At 46.1% G+C, this 24,620-nt stretch overlaps 1 protein-coding gene across 2 annotated transcripts in view; it reads left to right on the top strand.

Annotated features, from left to right (window-relative positions):
* The window catches only part of FGR (FGR proto-oncogene, Src family tyrosine kinase), a 469,300-nt gene that overhangs the window by 112,462 nt on the left and 332,218 nt on the right, over positions 1 to 24,620 (top strand). For both annotated transcript variants that reach the window (XM_069756720.1, XM_069756721.1), the window contains exon 2: positions 12,001 to 12,208. In XM_069756720.1, coding sequence (XP_069612821.1) covers positions 12,004 to 12,208 — 205 coding nt within the window. In that variant the 5' untranslated portion in view covers positions 12,001 to 12,003. The remainder of the gene's footprint in view (positions 1 to 12,000; positions 12,209 to 24,620) is intronic.

A 24,620-nucleotide genomic window follows, 5' to 3' on the forward strand; every position in this document is an offset into this window, starting at 1 on the left:
GTGCCAGTCCTGAGCGTGCCATCTCTCTCACAAATAGTGGGCCATAGAAAGCCTATTAATTTTTTTGCTTGATTTGGGTTCCAAAATCTACCAAAAAAAATCACTAAATCAATCAGTGGGAGATTAATATTGGCCTCTGGGCTTGTGTGCCACTCCTGACTCCTGTGAGCGTCATCTGTCACTCAGTGGGCCCTAGAAAGCCTATTTTTTGTTTTATTTGTTTTCTAAATTCTCCCTGAAAAAATCATTTTATTTTCTTTGGTTTCTAAATTATTCCTGAAAAAAATCATTTTTTTTGTATTTTTTTTTCTCTAAAGTCTCCCTGAAAAAAAAAAAAAAAAAAATCTGTGGGAGATTCATATTGCCCCTTCTGCTTGTGTGCCAGTCTTGACTCCTGGGTGTGCCATCTCTCTCTCTCTCCCCAATTGTGGGCCATAGAAAGCCTATTAATTTTTTTGCTTGATTTGGGTTCCAAAATCTACCAAAAAAAATAACTAAATCAATCAGTGGGAGATTAATATTGGCCTCTGGGCTTGTGTGCCACTCCTGACTCCTGTGTGCGTCATCTGTCACTCAGTGGGCCCTAGAAAGCCTATTTTTTGTTTTATTTGTTTTCTAAATTCTCCCTGAAACAATCATTTTATTTTCTTTGGTTTCTAAATTATTCCTGAAAAAAATCATTTTTTTTGTATTTTTTTTCTCTCAAATCTCCCTGAAAAAAAAAAAAAAAAAAATCTGTGGGAGATTCATATTGCCCCTTCTGCTTGTGTGCCAGTCTTGACTCCTGGGTGTGCCATCTCTCTCTCTCCCCAATTGTGGGCCATAGAAAGCCTATTAATTTTTTTGCTTGATTTGGGTTCCAAAATCTACCAAAAAAAATCACTAAATCAATCAGTGGGAGATTAATATTGGCCTCTGGGCTTGTGTGCCACTCCTGACTCCTGTGTGCGTCATCTGTCACTCAGTGGGCCCTAGAAAGCCTATTTTTTGTTTTATTTGTTTTCTAAATTCTCCCTGAAACAATCATTTTATTTTCTTTGGTTTCTAAATTATTCCTGAAAAAAATCATTTTTTTTGTATTTTTTTTTCTCTCAAGTCTCCCTGAAAAAAAAAAAAAAATCTGTGGGAGATTCATATTGCCCCTTTTGCTTGTGTGCCAGTCTTGACTCCTGGGTGTGCCATCTCTCTCTCTCTCCCCAATTGTGGGCCATAGAAAGCCTATTAATTTTTTTGCTTGATTTGGGTTCCAAAATCTACCAAAAAAAATAACTAAATCAATCGGTGGGAGATTAATATTGGCCTCTGGGCTTGTGTGCCACTCCTGACTCCTGTGTGCGTCCTCTCTCACTCAGTGGGCCCTACAAAGCCTTTTTTTTTTTTTTTTTTCCTAAATTCTCCCTGAAACAATCATTTCATTTTATTTGTTTTATAAATTCTTCTGTAAAAAATAATTTTTTTTAAATTTTTTTTTTTCTGAAGTCTCCCTTTTAAAAAAAACAAACACAAATCAGTGGGAGATAAATATTTACATTTGCGCTTCAGTGACAGTCCTGCGTGTGTGCCATCTCATTTGTTGCCAACAACAACAGAGTGTGTAACATTGTGGCTGATTTTCGTTGTGGTCTCACCCACCTGTAAAGGGGTAGCTAAATCACACTGAAGTTATAGCTCACCGTGTAAGTTGTGTGACAGCAACAAATACCGTTAGTTTGGTAACGTTTTTAAAACAATGAGGAAGTCTGGTGGAAGAGGTCGTGGCCGGGGGCGTTCATTGTCAGCTGGTAATGAGGGTAGTGGTAGTGGTGGAGCATCAGGTGGTCGTGGGAAAAAAAATATTGCACCTAAGTCTGGAGCTGTGGAGCCAGGTTCGTCGTCTGGCTACACAAGGCCTCGAACCCTCCCTTTTCTGGGAGTAGGAAAACCGCTTTTAAAGCCGGAGCATCAAGAGCAAGTTTTGGCTTATCTTGCTGACTCAGCCTCTAGCTCTTTTGCCTCCTCTCGTGAAACTGGTAAAAGTAAAAGCAGCGCGTCGTTAGTGGATGTTCACGGTCAGGGACAAGTCGCTTCCTTGTCCTCTTCAGCAAAAACAACAACAGAGAAGAATGCAGCAGGCGACACAACGGGTTACTCCATGGAGCTCTTTACACATACCGTCCCTGGCTTAGAAAGTGAAGCAGTTAACAGTCCATGCCCATTACAAGTTGAATCTGACATGGAGTGCACTGATGCACAGCCACAGCCAGACTACTATGCTGGTCCTTTGACTCAGACCACAACATTGCCCTCGCAGGGTGCTGATCAAGAATCAGACCCTGATGAGACTATGTTGCCCCATCACGAACGCTATACCACCGACCGACACGGTGACACAGACGAAGTTGCACACGAGCTACAAGAAGAGGTAATAGATGACCCAGTTCTTGACACCGATTGGCAGCCATTGGGGGAACAGGGTGCAGGCGGCAGCAGTTCTGAAGCGGAGGAGGAGGGGCCGCAGCAGGCATCAACATCGCAACAGGTTCCATCTGCCGGGCCCGTATCTTGGCCAAAACGCGTGGCAAAGTCAAAACCTGTTGGAGGACAGCGTGGCCATCCGGTTAAAGCTCAGTCTGCAATGCCTGAAAAGGTATCCGATGCTAGAAAGAGTGCAGTCTGGCATTTTTTTAAACAACATCCAATTGATCAGCACAAAGTAATCTGTCAAAAATGTTCAACTACCTTAAGCAGAGGGCAGAATCTGAAAAGTCTCATTACAAGTTGCATGCATAGACATTTAACCACCATGCATTTGCAAGCTTGGACTAACTACCAAACGTCCCTTAAGGTTGTAGCACCCTCGGCCAATGAAGCTACTCATCAACGCAACATCCCTTCCGGCAGTGTAGGGCCACCATTTTCTGCACCACCTGCAGTATCTGTGCAGGTTTCTTTGCCAGGCCAAAGCAGTCAGGGTCAGGGAATCTCCAGTTTCGTAGTAGGAAACACTGCATCTAGGGCACCGGCGGCAACAATACCATCTCCCACCGTCTCTCAGTCTGCCATGTCCACCGGCACCCCCGCTAGTTCCACGATCTCCAGCTCTCCAGTCCAGCTCACCCTACATGAGACTATGGTTAGAAAAAGGAAGTACTTAGCCTCGCATCCGCGTACACAGGGTTTGAACGCCCACATAGCTAGACTAATCTCGTTAGAGATGATGCCCTACCGGTTAGTTGAAAGCGAAGCTTTCAAAGACCTGATGGACTACGCTGTACCACGCTACGAGCTACCCAGTCGACACTTTTTTTCCAGAAAAGCCATCCCAGCCCTCCACCAGCATGTTAAAGAGCGCATCGTCCATGCACTCAGGCAATCTGTGAGCACAAAGGTGCACCTGACAACAGATGCATGGACCAGTAGGCATGGCCAGGGACGTTACGTGTCCATCACGGCACACTGGGTAAATGTGGTGGATTCAGGGTCCACAGGGGACAGCAAGTTTGGGACAGTTCTGCCTAGCCCACGGTCTAGGAAACAGTTGGCTGTAGCCGTTCGCACCCCCTCCTCCTCCTCCTCCTCCTCGTCCTCCTGCAGAAGCCAGAGCTCGTCCACAGACCGCAGTCGCACAACCACTCCATCCGCAGCTGCCACTGTTGCACACCAGGTCTCCCATTATGGGGCAGCTACTGGCAAACGTCAGCAGGCTGTATTGGCTATGAAATGTTTGGGCGACAACAGACACACCGCGGAAGTTCTGTCCGAGTTCTTGCAGCAAGAAACGCAGTCGTGGCTGGGCACTGTAGATCTTGAGGCAGGCAAGGTAGTGAGTGATAACGGAAGGAATTTCATGGCTGCCATCTCCCTTTCCCAACTGAAACACATTCCTTGCCTGGCTCACACCTTAAACCTGGTGGTGCAGTGCTTCCTGAAAAGTTATCCGGGGTTATCCGACCTGCTCCTCAAAGTGCGTGGACTTTGCGCACATATCCGCCGTTCGCCTGTACACTCCAGCCGTATGCAGACCTATCAGCGTTCTTTGAACCTTCCCCAGCATCGCCTAATCATAGACGTTGTTACAAGGTGGAACTCAACACTGCACATGCTTCAGAGACTGTGCGAACAGAGGCGGGCTGTTATGTTTTTGTGGGAGGATACACATACACGGGCAGGCAGTAGGATGGCAGACATGGAGTTGTCAGGTGTGCAGTGGTCGAAGATTCAAGACATGTGTCAAGTCCTTCAGTGTTTTGAGGAATGCACACGGCTGGTTAGTGCAGACAATGCCATAATAAGCATGAGCATCCCCCTAATGTGTCTGCTGATGCAAAGTTTGACGCACATAAAGGATCAGGCGTCTGCACCAGAGGAAGAGGAAAGCCTTGATGACAGTCAGCCATTGTCTGGTCAGGGCAGTGTACAGGACGAGGTAGCGGGCGAAGAGGAGGTGGAGGATGAGGAGGATGATGGGGATGAGTATATTTTTAATGAGGAAGCTTTCCCGGGGTCATTGGAAATTGGTGGCGTGGCAAGGGCGGGTTCTGGTTTTTTGAGGGACACAAGTGACGTAGATTTGCCTGCAACTGCCCCTCAACCAAGCACAACCGCAGATTTGACAACTGGAACTTTGGCCCACATGGCGGATTATGCCTTGCGTATCCTCAAAAGGGACACACGCATTACAAAAATGATGAACGATGACGATTACTGGTTGGCCTGCCTCCTTGATCCTCGCTATAAAGGCAAATTGCAAAATATTATGCCACATGAGAACTTGGAACTAATATTAGCAACAAAACAATCAACTCTTGTTGACCGTTTGCTTCTGGCATTCCCTGCACACAGCGCCCGTGATCGTTCTCACACGAGCTCCAGGGACCAGCAGACCAGAGGTGTTAGAGGGGCAGAAATCAGAAGTGGCGTTGGCCAGAGGGGTTTTCTGACCAGGTTGTGGAGTGATTTTGCTATGACCGCAGACAGGACAGGTACTGCAGCATCAATTCAAAGTGACAGGAGACAACATTTGTCCAGTATGGTTACAAACTATTTTTCATCTCTTATCGACGTTCTCCCTCAACCGTCATTCCCATTTGATTACTGGGCATCCAAATTAGACACCTGGCCAGAATTGGCAGAATATGCATTGCAGGAGCTTGCTTGCCCGGCAGCTAGTGTCCTATCAGAAAGAGTATTCAGTGCTGCAGGTTCAATACTAACTGAAAAAAGGACTCGTCTGGCTACCCAACATGTAGATGATCTAACCTTCATTAAAATGAACCACAACTGGATTTTGAAATCTTTTGCCCCCACCTTGCCCGGCTGACACCTAACTTTCCTATGAAAAGGTCTTGCCTGTGGACTCTTCTGAATGAGTTTTCCAATCTCGTAATTTTCTGCACCTGATTGTCCAGCATACGACATGTTTACTCCTAACAAAATGGCCAAACTCCCCACACGGGGCCGTGGTATCGCCACTTTGCGCCAGCACCCGTGAGAGTGCTGTTTGTCTGAAGAGGTGGGTGTGCCCGCTTTTGGTCGACGGCACTGCCACTGGGTCCCTCATAGTACAATAAAGTGTCTCTGGCGGTGGTGGTGCGCACCCAACGTCAGACACACCATTGTAATATGAGGGGCCCTGGGCCTGTACCGCCGGCCACAAGACAGTTCCCCCCCCAGCTCAAACAGTGCTCTACCACTAGCAAAATTATCTCTCACAGCTTCACCAATGTTTAGTCTATGCGCTGACATCCTTCAATGCCTGGCACTGACAATACCATTGTTTTGACATTTTTGTTATGTTAGGCCTTCGAAGCCTGTCTGCGGTCCGTTCTTTCTACAACTACTACACTGACCAGGCCACTGCTGGCCGTGTTCCCCTGGAACCAATTTAAACTTGCCTACAGCCAGCCCAATTTTGTTATGTTAGGCCTTCTTAGCCTGTCTGCCGTCACTCCTTCCACTAGACTTCCACTGACCAGACCACTGTTGCCCGTGTACCCCTGGAACCAATTTTAAATTGCCAACAGCCAAATGTTATTATGTTAGGCCTTTGATGCCTGTCTGCCGTCACTCCTTCCACTAGACTTCCACTGACCAGACCACTGTTGCCCGTGTACCCCTGGAACCAATTTTAAATTGCCAACAGCCCAATGTTATGATGTTAGGCCTTTGATGCCTGTCTGCCGTCACTCCTTCCACTAGGCCTCCACTGACCTGTCTACTGCTGCCCGTGCTCCCATGGAACCAATTGTAAATTGCCTACAGCCAGCCCATTTTATTACGTTAGGCCTTCGAAGCCTGTCTGCGGTCCCTCCTTCCACTAGGCCTCCACTTACCTGTCTACTGCTGCCCGTGTTCCCCTGGAACCAATTTTAAATTGCCTACAGGCAGCCCAATTTATTATGTTAGGCCTTCGAAGCCTGTATGCGGTCCCTCCTTCCACTAGGCCTCCACTTACCTGTCTACTGCTGCCCGTGTTCCCCTGGAACCAATTTTAAATTGCCTACAGCCAGCCCATTTTATTATGTTAGGCCTTCGAAGCCTGTCTGCGGTCCCTCCTTCCACTAGGCCTCCACTGACCTGTCTACTGCTGCCCGTGTTCCCCTGGAACCAATTTTAAATTGCCTACAGCCAGCCCATTTTATTATGTTAGGCCTTCGAAGCCTGTCTGCGGTCCCTCCTTCCACTAGGCCTCCACTTACCTGTCTATTGCTCCCCGTGTTCCCCTGGAACCAATTTTAAATTGCCTACAGGCAGCCCAATTTATTATGTTAGGGCTTCGAAGCCTGTCTGCGGTCCCTCCTTCCACTAGGCCTCCACTGACCTGTCTACTGCTGCCCGTGTTCCCCTGGAACCAATTTTAAACTGCCTACAGGCAGCCCAATTTATTATGTTAGGGCTTCGAAGCCTGTCTGCGGTCCCTCCTTCCACTAGGCCTCCACTGACCTGTCTACTGCTGCCCGTGTACCCCTTGAACCAACATCATAAAATAAAATAAAAAGTATTTTGCTTATAAATAAGAAAATACTGGTGAGATATCAAATGCAGACATTTTAACATTAAAAACAAACACACAACTAAAATCTGGTACAGTACTAAAAATGGCCACCAGCTACAATTACTTTATCCTGCAAGTATTTAACTGAAAGGTTTTTTAAATTGAAAACACAGATATGGCATCCACCGAGTGTTGTCCTGTCGCGTCTTCTTTATATTATTGCCGAGAAGATGCAAAACAATGAAAATAATAAAATCATTAATTACCAAAATAATAGAGAAAGTCAACACCACATTGCAAATAAACATTCATTCCAAATAAAGAAGCAGGGCGCGTCCGAGGGTGAGTATATACCTAATAAGAATATAATCACCCTCGGACGCGCAATGCTTATTTCCAACAGCCTTCCTTCCTAAGAATCAGCCCTTCCGTGGTGTAGAGAGACGTTGTGTTACACTCCAAGGTGTTCCCCAGGTTGCCTTTCCTGAGCTTCGATCTTCCGGCTCTCGTTTAGTAGTTGTTGGAAACTACGCTGCATTAGGCCTTCAAATTGGGTATGGGGTGTAGAGAGATGGTGTGTTCCACTCCAAGGTGTTCCCCAGGTTGCCTTTCCTGAGCTTCGATCTTCCGGCTCTCGTTTAGTAGTTCTTGGAAACTACACTGCATTAGGCCTTCAAATTGGGTATGGGGTGTAGAGAGAGGGTGTGTTACACTCCAAGGTGTTCCCCAGGTTGCCTTTCCTGAGCTTCGATCTTCATGCTCTTGTTTAGTAGTTGTCGGAAACTACGCTGCATTAGGCCTACAAATTGGGTATGGGGTGTAGAGAGAGGGTTTGTTACACTCCAAGGTGTTCCCCAGGTTGCCTTTCCTGAGCTTCGATCTTCCGGCTCTCGTTTAGTAGTTGTTGGAAACTACGCTGCATTAGGCCTTCAAATTGGGTATGGGGTGTAGAGAGAGGGTGTGTTACACTCCAAGGTGTTCCCCAGGTTGCCTTTCCTGAGCTTCGATCTTCCGGCTCTCGTTTAGTAGTTCTTGGAAACTACACTGCATTAGGCCTTCAAATTGGGTATGGGGTGTAGAGAGAGGGTGTGTTACACTCCAAGGTGTTCCCCAGGTTGCCTTTCCTGAGCTTCGATCTTCCGGCTCTCGTTTAGTAGTTCTTGGAAACTACACTGCATTAGGCCTACAAATTGGGTATGGGGTGGAGAGAGATGGTGTGTTACACTCTAAGGTGTTCCCCAGGTTTCCTTGCCATTGCTTCGGTCTTCCGACTCTCGTTTAGTAGTTGTAGAAAAGTACACTGCATTAGGCCTACAAAATGGGTATGGGGTGGAGAGAGATGGTGTGTTACACTCCAAGGTGTTCCCCAGGTTGCCTTTCCTGAGCTTCTATCTTCAGGCTCTCATTAAATTGTGGTTAAATGGAACAACTGCATTTGGCGTACTAGTTGGTTTGGGGCCTACTATCGGTGTCTGCCACTCCTTGCTGTTCTCCTGGTTTTTCTGTCCTGAAATTCCATTTTCAGGCTCTCGTTAAGTAGTTGTTAATGTTAGACTGCATTTGGCCTACTAGTTGGGTTGGGGCCTACTATCGGTGTCTGCCACTCCTTGCTGTTCTCCTCCACTGAACAAAGCTGTGCCGCCTGTTTACTACGGTTGCCAATTTTGAACTGCATTTCGACTACTTACTGATTTGGCCCTACTCTCTGTGTCAGCCTCTCATTCCAGTTGTCCTCCACTGCAATGCCCCCTGGTTATTCCTATGTTACCAATTTTGAACTGCATTTAGCCCACTTTATTCTTTGGGCCTATATCTGTGTTTCCACTTCATCGTGCCCATTGCCCAGCCAGTGATAGATGAGTCTGCTGGTACATTGACCCATAACGCAACATTCCCCGTGCATGCTACACAACAACATTGTGACCCTGCTGAAAGTCAGGTTGCTCTTCCCGCATACCATACCACCTTACACGGGGACAAAGAGGAAGGTGCAGATGAAAGTGCAGGTTCCTTCATCAGGTGGGGGGAGGAATACTAGTTGGCGACGTCACTGGCACAGGGCCTCTCATAGTACGCAAAAGTGTTGCTGCCGGTGGGAGGCGCCCCCGCCGTGCAAACACACCGCTGTACTTTGAGGGGCCCTGTGCCAGTGCCAATGCCAACAAGTGGGCCCCCCCTGCTTGCTCAGGATCACAGCACTTGCAAAGTTGAAATACTTACCTCTCCCTGCTCCACTGCCGTGACGTGGTCCAGATTTCCTGGGCCCACTAATTACTTGAACCAGCCCTACCCCACACAACTTTAGCCAAATGACCCCCAATTTCAAATGCCTTCCAATTATTATAAGGTAAATTACGCTTGACAAGCTTCATTAAGAAGAATGGATGGTTTTGACATTAAAATGGGCACTCTAGGTGTTTTCCTGGCCCCCACTCACTGCCGACTATGCTGCCCCATTGACTTGCATTGGGTTTCGTGTTTCGGTCGATCCCGACTTTTCGCCATAATCGGCCGATTTCACTCGACCCGACTTTTGAGATAGTCGGGTTTCGCGAAACCCGGCTCGACTCTAAAAAGGTCAAGGTCGCTCAACTCTAATAATGATACAATGATTTCAAAAACGCACATGGACAGCACACGGATGCTCATCCGTGTGCACGTGTGCCGTCCGTATTGCGGTACATGCTGAAGGGAAAAAACGGACATGTCTACAAGTTTTGCACACGGACACACAGTCCATGTGAAAACACACACATGTACACAGACACATAGATTATAATGGGTTTACTTGTGTACACCGCTACGTGTGAAAACTGTCACCACACATACCAGAGACAGGGACCCGTGAAAGAGGCCTGAGATACACATTAAAAGACCAAATTTTACCAGATGCTTCCTGCCTTGGAAAGGGACCTGCGAATGCTGGAGTATCGAAACGTGCTTGTCATGGGGCTACCACGACAGTGTGGAGCCAGAAGACCACAGCATCTGATTGCTCCTACTCCGGCACTGAGAAGAAGCACTTCTACTGGTTAATCGGCCATGTTGTAGATCACTGTGCTCACAACTGTGCTCTGTTAGCCACTCCTTTTCCCTTTATCATCTGAGCTCTGTTACTAATCCTCATCAGAGCTAGCATTTGCTTCATGGCTATCGGTGGGAGAGGAGTACATATGAGGAGAATTGAAGGTGTTATTAATGACTGTTGCTTGGTTTGTATGCATGGTAATTCCTTATCCTTCTCTGTTTTTGCTTATTCCCTTACCTTCACACCTCGGTGCACTCCTCTGTTACATGTGAATGAATATTTTGTATGCCTTGAGTTTTCAGTTATCCCTTGTCTGTGTAGCCTGGTTTGTCGGGTTGGTGTCCTATGATACACAGTAGCATCCTCTCTTCCCTGGGTGGGGGAAGAGAAAAGATGGAGAGCTAACATAGGAGATAAGGCAAGGGTAGAGGCCCCGGCATCTTCATCATCTCAAGTATCCCGGGGAGCAGGGCGAAGAGACAGGGAAGACAGTTGTGTCTTAACATTAGCTCTGAGCGCAGTCATTTTCTCTGATCCAGTTGCAGCAGCTCAGCCTGGAGCTGGCGGATTTATGCATGGTGGTTTTGCAGCACCCTAATACATCTGAGGTGCGAATCTCATCTCTGAGGCAAACCATAGTGGTGCCCAAGGTTGTATTACCTGACATGTTCTCTGGGGGGCGTGACAAGTTTGTTGTTTTCAGAGATGCCTGTAAATTGTACTTCAAGTTACATCCGGTTTCCTCAGGTATAGAGGAGCAATGTGTGGGAATAGTCATCTCGCTCCTTCAGGGGGACCACCAAGCATAGGCATTTTCTCTCCCGTCTGACTCTCAGTCGCTTTAGACAATGGAGGGATATTTTTCAGGCACTGGGCCTTATTTACGATGACCCAGATCGCGTTTCCTTAGCTGAGTCCACACTGCGGCAACTTCATCAAGGAGACCGGCCTGCGGAGGAATATTGTTCTGAGTTCCAGAGGTGGCCAACAGACACTAAGTGGAATGAAACTGCACTCCTTAGTCAGTTCTGTGAGGGGCTAACTGTAAGGGTGAAAGATGCCTTGGCTTTGTATGAGACTCCTGACTCCCTTGAGGCAGCCATGTCTATGGTGATCCAGGTTGATTGCTGTCTTCGCCAGAGACATAGGGAATCACCTTGTTATATATTACGTGGGCTGTGTTATATACTGCCTGGCTGCTATATACTACGTGGGCTGTGTTATATACTACGTGGGCTGTGCTATATACTACGTGGGCTGTGCTATATACTATGTGGGCTATGCTATATACTACATGGGCTGTGTTATATACTGCATGGACTGTGCTATATACTACGTGGGCTGTGCTATATACTACATGGGCTGTGTGATATACTGCATGGGTTGTGCTATATACTACGTGGCTGTGCTATATACTACGTGGCTGTGCTATGTACTACGTGGCTGTGCAATATACTACGTGGCTGTGCAACATACTACGTGGCTGTGCTATATACTATGTGGCTGTGTTATATACTACGTGGCTGTGCTATATACTACATGGCTGTGCTATATACTACGTGGGCTGTGTTATATGCTACGTGGGCTGTGAGACTCTTTCGCCCGGGGCCCTCAAAAACCTGGAGCTCGCCCTGACTTAATTGATTGGTCGTGTCCGGCTGGCTGCGAACAATCAGCGACAGACGCAGTCCGTCCGCGAATTGGTGCGGGATTTGAACCACGCTTCGCTAATTGGTCGTACCCGGCCGGCCGAATCCTGTGTATTCATTGCATTATTCTGAAATCTTCATAAATAAACTACATACATATTCTAGAATACCCGATGCGTTAGAATCGGCCACCATCTAGTTGTAAATAAAGCCCTATTATGATTGCATAATATGATGAAAGTGTTTGATTTCTTCTATTGTGCAATTAATTATCTGTACATTTTCATAATTATCTGTACACTTTTACCTGCCTGAACCTAAAACTCCTTAGATTGCTACTATCTCTACAGGTAATGGGCTGTGCACAGTACAAAATGGAAGAAGAAAAAGCATGGGATGTAAGTGCGGAGAACATATCCAATAAACGCTATTACCCAGATCCTGTAGCAGCATTCCATAATCAAGACATTGGTACTTCTGACAGCAAGTCATTATGCATAGTTGGAGGACCTTTTTTGGGAGGAGGACAGAGAGGCATGGGTGTCACAGGAACTTCAGGTAAGGTGAATAAAGATAGTGTGCTTTAATATAAAGCATTGTGCAAGGGATCGCAGACAACAAGGAGGCTCATGGCTAAGCCATAAAAATCTAATGAGAGTAAAGCATTAGCTTTAGGTTGCATTGGGCCCTGTGCTAAATTTCCCTTTGGTGCTCCAAACCCAATGTTTTTTTTTTCTTCAGTTTCCCCAGGACAAATTTATTAGCAGGAGGCTCACTTTTATTTTTTTGAAAATTAATTTGGGTTTTTCCACACAGTTTTTTTTCCTGCCGTAAAATAACCCCACCCACGTTATATACTGTAAACTGCTGCAGACATGTGTTGTGGAATCTGCACCTCAAATCTACCATTTCTGAACTTGGACATTAAGCTCACACGTATTAAATTTTCTCATATGGATCTAGTTAGTGTCTATGTGAAAAAAGCATGCATTATACTCTACCATGTATAGCATGATAGTTGTCCATTTGAGTCTACAGATGAACAAAAGGAAAAAAAAAATCGCACCCTACATGGAACATCCGTTTTGAACTTGAATTTTACTAATAAACTGCCATTATTAACTTAAGAAACTGTATGAGAGCATGCACATTTCAAATATCCTACATGCACTGCCTTCTTCATAATATCCCCCCTCCCCACACTGCCCCTCTCATTAATAATTTCCCCACTGCCCTTTCCATAACATCCCCCTACACTGCACTCTCCATAATTCCTCCTCACACTGCCCTCTCCACAATATTCCCCTACACTGCCTCCCTCCATAATATCCCTTACACACACTGCCCCTCTCCATAATATCCCCCATGCTTCTCTTTTCTCACCATTTTTCCCATTAATTCATAATGTGCTCCCACAGAAATCCCTCTCACTATCTACAATAATAGTCCCTACATTCAATCTTCAGCTCCTATATGGAGTGCTTACTGTTCCAGACCACCCAACCGTCCCAGATCCAGCAGGGCAGTCCCGATTTTAAGAGTCTGCCCTGCTGTCACGGCCAGGATCTTACTTTTCCCACACTGCACTGACTGTGGTCCATTATTCATTCACCGACTGATTGCTAAGAGACGTGGGGAAACTTGCTCTGCAGCTTTTCTTTGTACAACATCCGGATGGCTGCTCTGTGCACACAGGACCTGTAATGAGGTCACAAGAGGAGAGGAGTCAGGGGTCACATGATCAGGGGCCTCCGTGTATGCAGGACTCTGCTGTGCTGGTTGTCAAGGTGCTGGATGAGGGTAATTTTGTTTGTGGGGTTAGGAGGGGTTTAGGCTATGTGACCATGTTGCGGATTCGTGTGCGGATTTTTCAGCACAGTTTTTGTAAAATCTGCAGATTAACCGTGCATTTACCACATTTTTTGTGCGGACTTCACCTGTGTTTTTACACCTGCGGATTCCTATTGAGGAACAGGTGTAATACGCTGTGGAACCCGCACAAAGAAATGACATGCTGCAGAAAATAAACCGTAGTGTTTCCGCGCTGTATTTTCCGCAGCATGGGCACTGCTGATTTGGTTTTCCATAGGTTTACATAGTACTGTAAACCACATGGATAACTGCTGCAAATGCGCAGCGGCCAATGTGCTCCATAGCCAAATCCGCAACGTGTGCACATAACCTTACAGTGTGGATGTAGCAGGAGCCGCATGTGTACGAGGTGTACAGATCGGAGCTGCGTGTGTAAGAGGTGTATGGATCGGAGCTGTGTGTGTACGAGGTGTACGGAGCAGAGCCGCATGTGTACAAGGTGTACGGAGCAGAGCCACATATGTACGAGGTGTACGGAGCGGAACCGCGTGTGTACAAGGTGTACGGAGCAGAGCCGCATGTGTACGAGGTGTACGGTGCGGAGTCGCATGTGCATAACTCCTACCCATCCCGGATCCAGAGGAACAGTCCCAGTTTTTAGACTCTGTCCCACTGTCCTGGCTGGGATCCTCATTTCCCCGCATGGCCTCAGACCAAATGTACCGCCGCTTTAAACTGCTTGCACGATCGTTATCTTTGTCGGATCATAGCAGATATTGCTCCTCGCTTTGACACTGTCTTTCAAGGGAGACATGGAGAGGTCTTAATCAGTGGCATACCAGAGCTGCAGCGATGTAAGTGCAGTGCCCCAGAGTCCTGGTTCGTTGCAGTAATGTTATTCTTCCACCAGGGGGAGTGATGTTACGTCTGAAGGCAATGAAGGAGATCTGCTGTCGGGGTATCACAGCCACACACACTTCACATGCCAGCCCACCAGGGGGAGCTAAGGGTTCTATCTATTAGGCCACTCCTCACATTAGGGTAAAACTGGGGGGTTGGTTAGGAAGTTAGTCAGAGTCAGAACGAGGAGAGGAGAGTTCCTGGCTGGGGACCAACGAGGAAAGGTCTCCTGGTCGAGCTGGCTAGGGTGATCTCTAGTCAGATCCAGACTGAAATCTGAGGAGGGAGAAGGACATGGAGCTGCGGTAGCATCCCAAGAAAGGACACGAAAGGAATTGTGCTGTAGTAAGTGAGAAAAGAAGTCATAGCAACAGGAGTGAAACATCAGTGGGAGATCAGCTAGAAGCAGGAAGCCTCCATCTGAAGCGCAGATCCGGTGGCCAGAACATCGAGGGAGTAAAGAGCTCTATGCCGTTACTTCAGAGACTGGCAGGACAGTTAATTCCAAGTTGGCTGTCCGACCTTTATACCTAAGAAGACACGGTGGCAACTTGTGGGGGCCGGGGCATCTCTAGGGTCCCTATAAAAAGCCTCAGGCCATCAGTCATACGGGTTTTGTCCTATCTGCACCATCTGGGGGACAGAGAGGAGTAACAACAGTGAGGACCTTATGGTAGCTTATGCAAGTAGGGACCTACTGCGTTACTGTGTGCAAGGGGAAGGCTATTGAATTTCTCCTGGACAAGGGGACTATGGATATTGCCTTCAGACCGGCCGGACTCTGCCTGCCCTGTGGTCTGGTACGATGGACTGTGGATGCTGAAGCCTTCAGTAAAGGTAAAGAGACTGCAACCTTGTGTCCGCGTTATTTCCTGCGCATTACAACATCCAACATCTACCAACTTCACTCTGGGAAGCCCTGGGGGTACACTTCATCTGTGGGAAGGTATACCATCTAGCCACCATAACATCACCCCAGCGGACCCCTAAGCAGCGTCGGTCATCCTGACCGAATACCACAGGTGGCGTCAGGAACACTATCCTATAAACTGTTGTCTCTTTTATTGGACGCCCTTCAAAGCGCCACGGGCCGGGTCCAGCCACCGCGACATCTCCACCGACTACAGAAGGGGGCCCGGTTCCGAGTACCCCATTGCCCTGCCATGGGGGTGCTCCATGAGCAGTCAGCGGCATGGCGCTGCTGGATGACATAATTCAGCGCCGTGGGAGAGGAAGCTACCGGCTGCTGTGAGGGAGCGCGGTGAGAGGTGTGTGTGTGGAGATGGAGAAGGCAATGATGGGGGTGGGGAAACTATGTGTGGCCATTATAATGTACGCAGCATCATGTGGAGCCATTATGGAGAAAGCAGCATCATGTGGGGCCATTATACTGTACAAAGCATCATGTGAGGCCATTATACCGTATGCAGCATCATGTGGGCCCATTATACTGTACCCAGCATCATATGTGTTAGGGCTAATGGAACGCATCGAGTAAATAGATAAAGTTATTGGTGCTTTCGCAGCCTGGGGTCCACCGTGCAGGAGGAACCTGCTGCTAGCAAATGGCACTATATGACGGTATAAGCGAACTCTGTTACTTCACAGAGTTGCCGACAAAAGAAAGCACTGTGCCCGGTTAGACTCACAGGAGTACACAGCTAACTGCTGAGCTGATAGCAGTCAGTGGTCTTGCACACACTCAAACTCCTCACCGGAGGTGCCGGTATTCTAGGGTTTATTTCAGCCGGGACCCTGAATACATACACACAACACCACACTGGCGCAAAGCACATAACATAGATTGATAATAGCGCATGGCCGTGCGGTCATGCGAACCTTTTATAGCTGCAGCAACTACAGGACCTTCCCAGAAGGACCAATGGGAGGCTGCCACAGAACTTGAGCAACTTCAGGACCTTCCTAGAGGACGAATGGGAGTTGCTGCAGTACCTGAGCATGTGACCCTTGATCTCCAATGAGAGATCTTACCCTGGGCATGCTCAGAAGGGGAAAAGTAGGAGTTAGTCCCAAAGACTTCTGCTCGCCGCTGACTAGTGCTGGCTACAATGGCAGAAGCTAGAAAGGCAGCTTTGCACAGTGTCAGACTGAGTGAGATGCTGGGATCGACGCCTCCGCTGAGCAGGCTCCACTGCGGCAGGAGAAGAATGGGAGACCGGAGCGGCGATGGCTTTAGATTCCCCTGTGCAGAGGCGGGAACGCGACCCCTAACAATGCCATTATACAGTGCGCAGCATCATGTGGGGCCATGACCTTTGGATATGGGATGGACCCCACTCCATCTTCAAACCACCATAACTTCTGTAAACCTAGGTACTAAAATAAATACACAAAACACATTATTTTGGTTGTCAAAATGGCCACAGCTTTTATTGAAATCACAGGATTAAATAATCACAGTAGGAGTCAGGAGGAGTGCTAGTACATTGGGATTCACAAGTACTGCGATATCCCCAGCTGTCTGACATACAGCACCAGGACAGACAGCCATAAAGGGGCGGCACGCACTGGCTTGCCATTCAAGCAGAGCCAGTAAACTTTCAGGGCACCAATGACCGTATTATCATCACTCCTTTGCTTAACCACTATGCCCGCCCCTGATTGATGTTACCATTACAACGTCCTTGAGGCTGGCCACCAAAGCCGAGCCTGCTCACCACCATGAGGTTTTACATCCTCCATTAGTTAAAATGAGTCCACGTTAACTTGTCTGCAACTTCCACCTGACTCCTAAACTGCCACCAGCGAGGCCATTTGACACCTTGAATGGACTCGACCCCCATCACCCATGCCTAATAAAGTCATCAACCAGTTCTGCTTGCTATGGAAAGACTGTGCATATGAGTAACAAAATTCCAGGGCTACAACAGATTAATTTTAACAATGGAACACTACCAAATTATGATCGGTAATACGGTAACTACAGCAAAATAACAGCCTCTAAACATCCTGCAATGAGGATCCTATAATGGGGAATGCGGAAACTAAACCATAACAAAGGGGTAGCCACAGTCTGACTACCTGTATAATAACATCTGTCATGCCACAAACACTATTATACCACATGTATTGTAGCCAGCTCTAATAACTCACCAATTCACAGATTTTAGTTCTAGAAACCACCATTACATACAGTAGCTGGGATGCAGTAACCAATTCTTAAACCCACTTACTATTACTACCCAAAAAGTGATGAGTGTATATAAAGAGAAAGACACTATAAACAAGGAGTACGGTAGTTAAAAGCCATACACAATATAATATCGTCAGTATAACCGATCATTGAATAATTTAAATAATTTCTGTAATATTTGGACATACTAAATTAAATAAGCCTATAGCAGAAAAGTCTACAATGGCATTATTAATAACCTTTCCATGTCATTGTTAATTGCTTTACAAGCACTTGATAACATATACCATTAACCCTCTCCAACTGGGACAAAGGCATTGGGAATAGGCACATTGCCCTTTGTGTTAATACGCTTGATTACTTCACCCTTAGCGGCTCCCACTGGCTCAAGGGCATCGGGATGCACTTTATTACTTTTCCCTTAGTCACTCCCACTGTCTCCAGGGCACCCATATTAGGTACATTGCTCTTCAGTTTAATGCCCCATATTACTACATTGTCCAGACTCCTTACTACATTTCTTGAAAGAAACAGGAGTTGGTCAATATAAACAATCAAAATCTGTGCCTCAGCATTCTCAAGTCACATGAAAAAGAGAGCATCCTTGAAGCTACAGATTGTATTGAAATGCATGCCTACTTTTTTTTTTCTTGTTCCAGCTATTGTTCCTAGCTCATAGGACCCAATTTAATTTGTAGGCATGTAAAATATGATTGCCAGGACCACAGGGACTTTAACCCAACAGGGTCTTGTAAGATATAAATGCTTCTGGAAACCAGCCATACTGCGATGGTCACTCCTCCACACCATGGGGCCATACCAAAGATGGTTACCCCTCCATACCAGGGGGTCATACTATGATGTACACGCCTCCAAACAGGGGCCATACCCGAGATGTTTACTCCTCCACACAAGGGGTTATACTATGATCAATACCCCCTAAATAGAGGATCCATACCTGAGATGGTTACCCCTACTGACTAAATTATAATTAGCTTCAAGGACCCACTAAAAAAGAAACAAATAAGTGCTTTCTTTTTTTTTTTAATAATACACACCTTTATCAAAACAAACATGCAATAACCCAACAAAGCATAAATAACCTTAGCTCGCTGGGAGGAGTCCTTGAAGCTCATAAGATCTGGCGATTACCAAACATAAAGTGAACATAAAATGCACCAATTACTCCCAGCCGTTACCCCACTGGGTCGGAAGCACCATAACCACAGGGTTCCAATGTTCACTTGAACTTCCTGAGGATCCGACAAACCCTTGCCGAAACTCCCCTCCACATTGCACCAGATCCAGAACCATACTTAATACCAAAAGGAGGAATCCATATCCCAATAGATTCCCCAGACCAATTTGTAACCAACTTCAAGGACCCCCCCAACTGCCCGGCTCCAGGTAATCCACTCAGTCTGTGCTATCCACCACCTTAGGTAATATAAAATTAAGCGCTCGGTGGGTGTACACTATTCCTGCAAATATATGAAGAGGACAATATAAGAATTAAAAGAACATACAATAAAGCATCAAAGCATAAAGAACATTAACATGCTGGGAGGAGTCCTTGAAGCTCATAAGATCTGGTGATTACCAAACAAAAAGTGAACATAAAATGTACCAACAATTACTCCCAGCCGATACACCACTAGCCCGGGAGCACCACAACCACAGGGTTCCAATGTTCACTTGAACTTCCTGAGGATTCAACAAACCCTTGCTGAAAATCACCTCTACATTGCACCAGATCAAGAACCAAATTAAATTCCAAAAAGAGGAATACAAATCCCAATGAATCCCCCAGACAAATTTATAACCAACTTCAAGGACCCCCCCAACTGCACAAGATGTGGGATAAGTGAAGATGAAAACACCATGTAAGTTTGCAACCAAGGTATATTACAGGTTGATACTGGAAAATGTCCCATCATAAGGTCAGATACATTCGATGATGGGCAATGCTGTGTTATATGCTGTAACAATAAAGAAGCCGCCTGCTCCTCTACAGCAGTTACAGACAGGCTCTCTAATCACCAGCTGCACTTACAACGTAAGAAAATATAATATGTTGGTCTAGTATAAGCTGCCTGCAGCCATAAGTGTATGTGCAGAAAACTGCAAGGTCTGTGTCCCCAGTCAGTCACACTACCTACATACAATAGACGAGAGACAGGGCTGAAAACTGGGCCCATGATGTATTCTCCAGAGTACGGTGCAGCATCATACTAGGAGTGCCCACTCACTGCCCGCCATGTGCTGAGTTATTAGTGCGCACTCACTGCCCGCCATGACTGCGTTAGTAGTGCCCACTCACTGCCATACTGCCATGTGCTGAATTACTCCCCAAATAATTATTGACACCTGATAAAATATATATAGTAAGGCTCTAGATAATCCACTCAGGCTAGTGCTATCCACCATCTTAGGTAATATAAAAAAGCGCTCAGTGGTTATAACCCAATCCTGCAAACATATGAGGGGGACAATATACAGAAAAAGGGGTGGATTTATCAGGAAGGACAGCATGCAACATAATAGGACTAAAGGCTGCCATATCTCCAGAAATAAAGCATGGATTTGGAAGTCATGCACAGATTATACTGTATGTGCAACAAGGAAAATAACCTGGAGACCCAGGATCTAACATGTACTCAAAGTCTGTATACATGATAAGCATGCTGTGCAGAGATGGAGCCTTTTCTCATAAATCACATATGTCACGGGTTCCTTCTCCGGTATCACACAATCAACAGAGCAAGAGAATAGTGAACAATTCCAAGACCTTTATTTAGGCAAAACACGAAAGGTCCATATATACGATCCATCAGGATAAAAAATGGTCCATATGCTTCCCCTTCTCTCTAATGTGCTCTGTTCACCTTAAGGTACCTTCACACATAACGATTTCGTTAATGATATCGTTGCTTTTTGTGACGTAGCAACGATATCGTTAACAAAATCGTTATGCGTGACAGCGACCAACGATCAGGCCCCTGCTGGGAGATCGTTGGTCGCTGGAAATGATCAGGACCTTTTTTGGTCATCGCTGAATCAGCGTGTGTGACGCCGATCCAGCGATGTGTTCACTGGTAACCAGGGTAAATATCGGGTTACTAAGCGCAGGGCCGCGCTTAGTAACCCGATATTTACCCTGGTTACCATTGTAAAAGTTAAAAAAAAAAAAACAGTACATACTCACATTCCGATGTCTGTCACGTCCCCCGGCGTCAGCTTCCCGCACTGACTGTGTCAGCGCCGGCCGGCCGTAAAGCAGAGCACAGCGGTGACATCACCGCTGTGCTCTGCTTTACGGCCGGCCGGCGCTGACACAGACAGTGCGGGAAGCTGACGCCGGGGGACGTGACAGACATCGGAATGTGAGTATGTACTGTTTTATTTTTTTTAACTTTTACAATGGTAACCAGGGTAAATATCGGGTTACTAAGCGCGGCCCTGCGCTTAGTAACCCGATATTTACCCTGGTTACCCGGGGACTTCGGCATCGTTGAAGACAGTTTCAACGATGCCGAAGTCTTTCCCCTGATCGTTGGTTGCTGGAGAGAGCTGTCTGTGTGACAGCTCCCCAGCGACCACACAACAACTTACCAACGATCACGGCCAGGTCGTATTTGCTGGTCGTGATCATTGGTAAGTCGTTCAGTGTAACGGTACCTTTATTCCATACAAGACTGACCTGTGTCTCACCTCACTGATATTTACAAGTCTCCCTCCTCCTTCACAGGTCAGGAGGGGGAAGGTCTCAGGGGCTCATTATTTCAACAAGTTAGGTCAACATGTCATTAGCATATAATACAATACTGTGGGGGCTGATATCAGGTGGCAGCAACAGCCATTCAATTCAGTTAGCAAATAACTCCTTCTACAAGAGAACACCATGAAAATAAGTAAAATAGAAATATACACAAAATGATACCCACATAGCATATCACACCATCACAACATATATATCGTGAGTCACCTGATTATGCTGGATCTGTACACCCAGCATCATCAGACTGTACTGTAGCAGAGATGAGGTCACATACAGGTCACCAGACTCCAAAAATGGGAAGGGAGGGATTCAGCACACAGCAGCATGCAATGCACAGACATGAAGTGCAGCCTCTTACCATCATATATATATACAGTGTATATATATATATATATATATATATATATATATATACCATCCCGTTACTGCTCCCTCTCACCAATGACTAGTCCCTGTAACTGCCCAGCTCCACGCTACCAATAGCAGACACTATATGTGTCCATGCTCTGACCTATCACACATATACCCAAAACTCATGAAGACTCTGTATAATACAGCAGAAATGTGATACAACAGCCATGTCTGTAAGGAGGTCAAACAGGAGCTGTCTCTGCAGTGTGTGAGGCAACTTGTAACAGACCCATGAAGGAACATGGCAGCTACATGAATCTCTGAGGTAATATTACTCCCAAATAAGATGTAAGAGCTGAGACTACACTAATACATGAGAAATGTGGAGTAGTATATCAGCCATGTCTGCAGGGAGGTACACATGAGGGAACATGGGGCTACATGAATTTCTGAGGTAAAATTGATCCCATATATGATGTAGGAGCTGATACCACACTAATACATGATGTGTGAGGTGAATGTACTCTGTTGTGAATTCTGTGGCAGAGCTCCCTCCTGTGGTCACAAGTGGTACTTCGGCTGATTCTCTCTATGAGCTTCTGTTGGTGGAGGAGAGTGGTACTGCGGCTTCTGAGTTTCCTTCCTCAGGTGATGTGGTGAAGTCGTTAGGTGCTGCTCTATTTAACTCCACCTAGTGCTTTGATCCTGGCCTCCAGTCAATGTTCTAGTATTGGACCTGTTTCCTCCTGGATCGTTCCTGTGGCCTGCTGCTCTGCATAGCTAAGTTCCGCTTTTGTTATTTTGTTTGCTGTTTTTTCTGTCCAGCTTGCTTATTTTTTTTTTCTTGCTTGCTGGAAGCTCTGGGACGCAGAGGGTGTACCTCCGTGCCGTTAGTTCGGTACAGAGGGTCTTTTTGCCCCCTTTGCGTGGTTGTTTGTAGGGTTTTGTGTTGACCGCATAGTCACCTTTCCTATCCTCGCTCTGTTCAGAAAGTCGGGCCTCACTTTGCTAAATCTATTTCATCTCTAGATTTGTCTTTTCATCTTAACTCACAGTCATTATATGTGGGGGCTGCCTTTTCCTTTGGGGTATTTCTCTGAGGCAAGGTAGGCTTATTTTCTATCTTCAGGCTAGCTAGTTTCTCAGGCTGTGCCGAGTTGCATAGGGAGCGTTAGGCGCAATCCACGGCTGCCTCTAGTGTGGTTGGAGAGGATTAGGGATTGCGGTCAGCAGAGTTCCCACGTCTCAGAGCTCGTTCTTTGTTTTTGGGTTATTGTCAGGTCACTGTATGTGCTCTGACTTCTATGTCCATTGTGGTACTGAATTACCTCATCATAACAGTACTCCTATCAGCTATAATGTGAAGTGATAACCCCAGTATTATACTCCCTGAAACTGCAGACATGTTTCCTCCTGTCCATCCTGTGAGAGAAAGAGGGAGAGCCAGAGTTGCCTCCCCTATATAAGCCCCACCCTCCTCACAGTAATACAACAGGCACAAACATCTAAACTCCTTCCTCTTAAAGCAACAACACTCTTGTTTAAAATCTACACCGCAAAACAAACAAAAGCTGCAGGAGTTCTCGGTCCACCCATCCCCAAGTCATGTCCACCTCGGTCTAGTCTCCGGTGTTTTCTTTATACTGCACAAAGCATCATGTGAGGCCATTATACAATATGCAGCATCATGTGTGGCCATTATACAGTATGGAGCACTGTGTGGCCATTATATAGTATGGAGCATCATGTGGGGCCATTATATCGTATGGAGCACTGTGTGGCCATTATACAGAATGGAGAATCATGTGTGGCCATTATACAGTATGGAGCATCACGTGTGGCCATTATACAGTATGGAGCATCATGTGGGGCCATTATACAGTATGGAGCACTGTGTGGCCATTATATAGTATGGAGCATCATGTGGGGCCATTATACTGTACGCAGCATCATGCGAGGCCATTATACAGTATGAAATAAAGAAAGGTTGGAGGGCACCACTAAACAATGTACACAGGGTTCTCCATAAGCATGTGAAACATACTATAGAAGAAAAAGAGGACAGAACATGCCCACAGAATGGGAACACCCGTAACAGGTAAACAAACATACTTTATTACCCCAAAAATTCAAAATTCAAACAATTTTGAACAGAACACAGCAACAACAGTGTTAAAACATTTTAAAACCATTAAAGATGCATGTGCTAGTCATGCCTTGTGGTAATGGCAATGACAACCCACAAAACAACCCCTCACAGCATAATGGTATAATATGGCTCAAAAAAGGATAGATCAGATGATAGCAATATAATGCAGTAATCACAGTAAAATATTTGAAAGAGAAAGGGGAGTTACCATTCCTTTTCTGATAGTAAGAAAAAGAAAGAAACAGAAACCCAAATGCTCAGACCAAAAGATGTGGGAATCCTCAAGTCCTGGATGCAGCCATATTAGCTGGGAGGGGAGAGAGTGTGGGATAGACACCCACATGTATTGCTGCACTCACTGCGGCTTCTTCAGGGAAAATAGCGTACTGTGTCCCAGAATTATGAGGTATACAGTTAGGTCCATATATATTTGGACAGAGACAACATATTTCTAATTTTGGTTATATACATTACCAGAGTGAATTTTAAACAAAACAATTCAGATGCAGTTGAAGTTCAGACTTTCAGCTTTCATTTGAGGGTATCCACATTAAAAATTGGATGAAGGGTTTAGGAGTTTCAGCTCCTTAACATGTGCCACCCTGTTTTCTAAAGGGACCAAAAGTAATTGGACAATTCAAACCAAGGCTATTTCATGGACAGGTGTGGGCAATCCCTTCGTTATGTCATTCTCAATTAAGCAAATAAAAGGCCTGGAGTTGATTTGAGGTGTGGTACTTGCATTTGGAAGGTTTCATCAGTCCGTAGGACCTTCTTCCAAAAAGAAATTGGCTTCTCCAAATGTGCTTTTGCATACCTCAGCCGA

Source organism: Ranitomeya imitator, chromosome 3, assembly GCF_032444005.1.
Source record: "Ranitomeya imitator isolate aRanImi1 chromosome 3, aRanImi1.pri, whole genome shotgun sequence".
Lineage (NCBI taxonomy): Eukaryota > Metazoa > Chordata > Amphibia > Anura > Dendrobatidae > Ranitomeya > Ranitomeya imitator.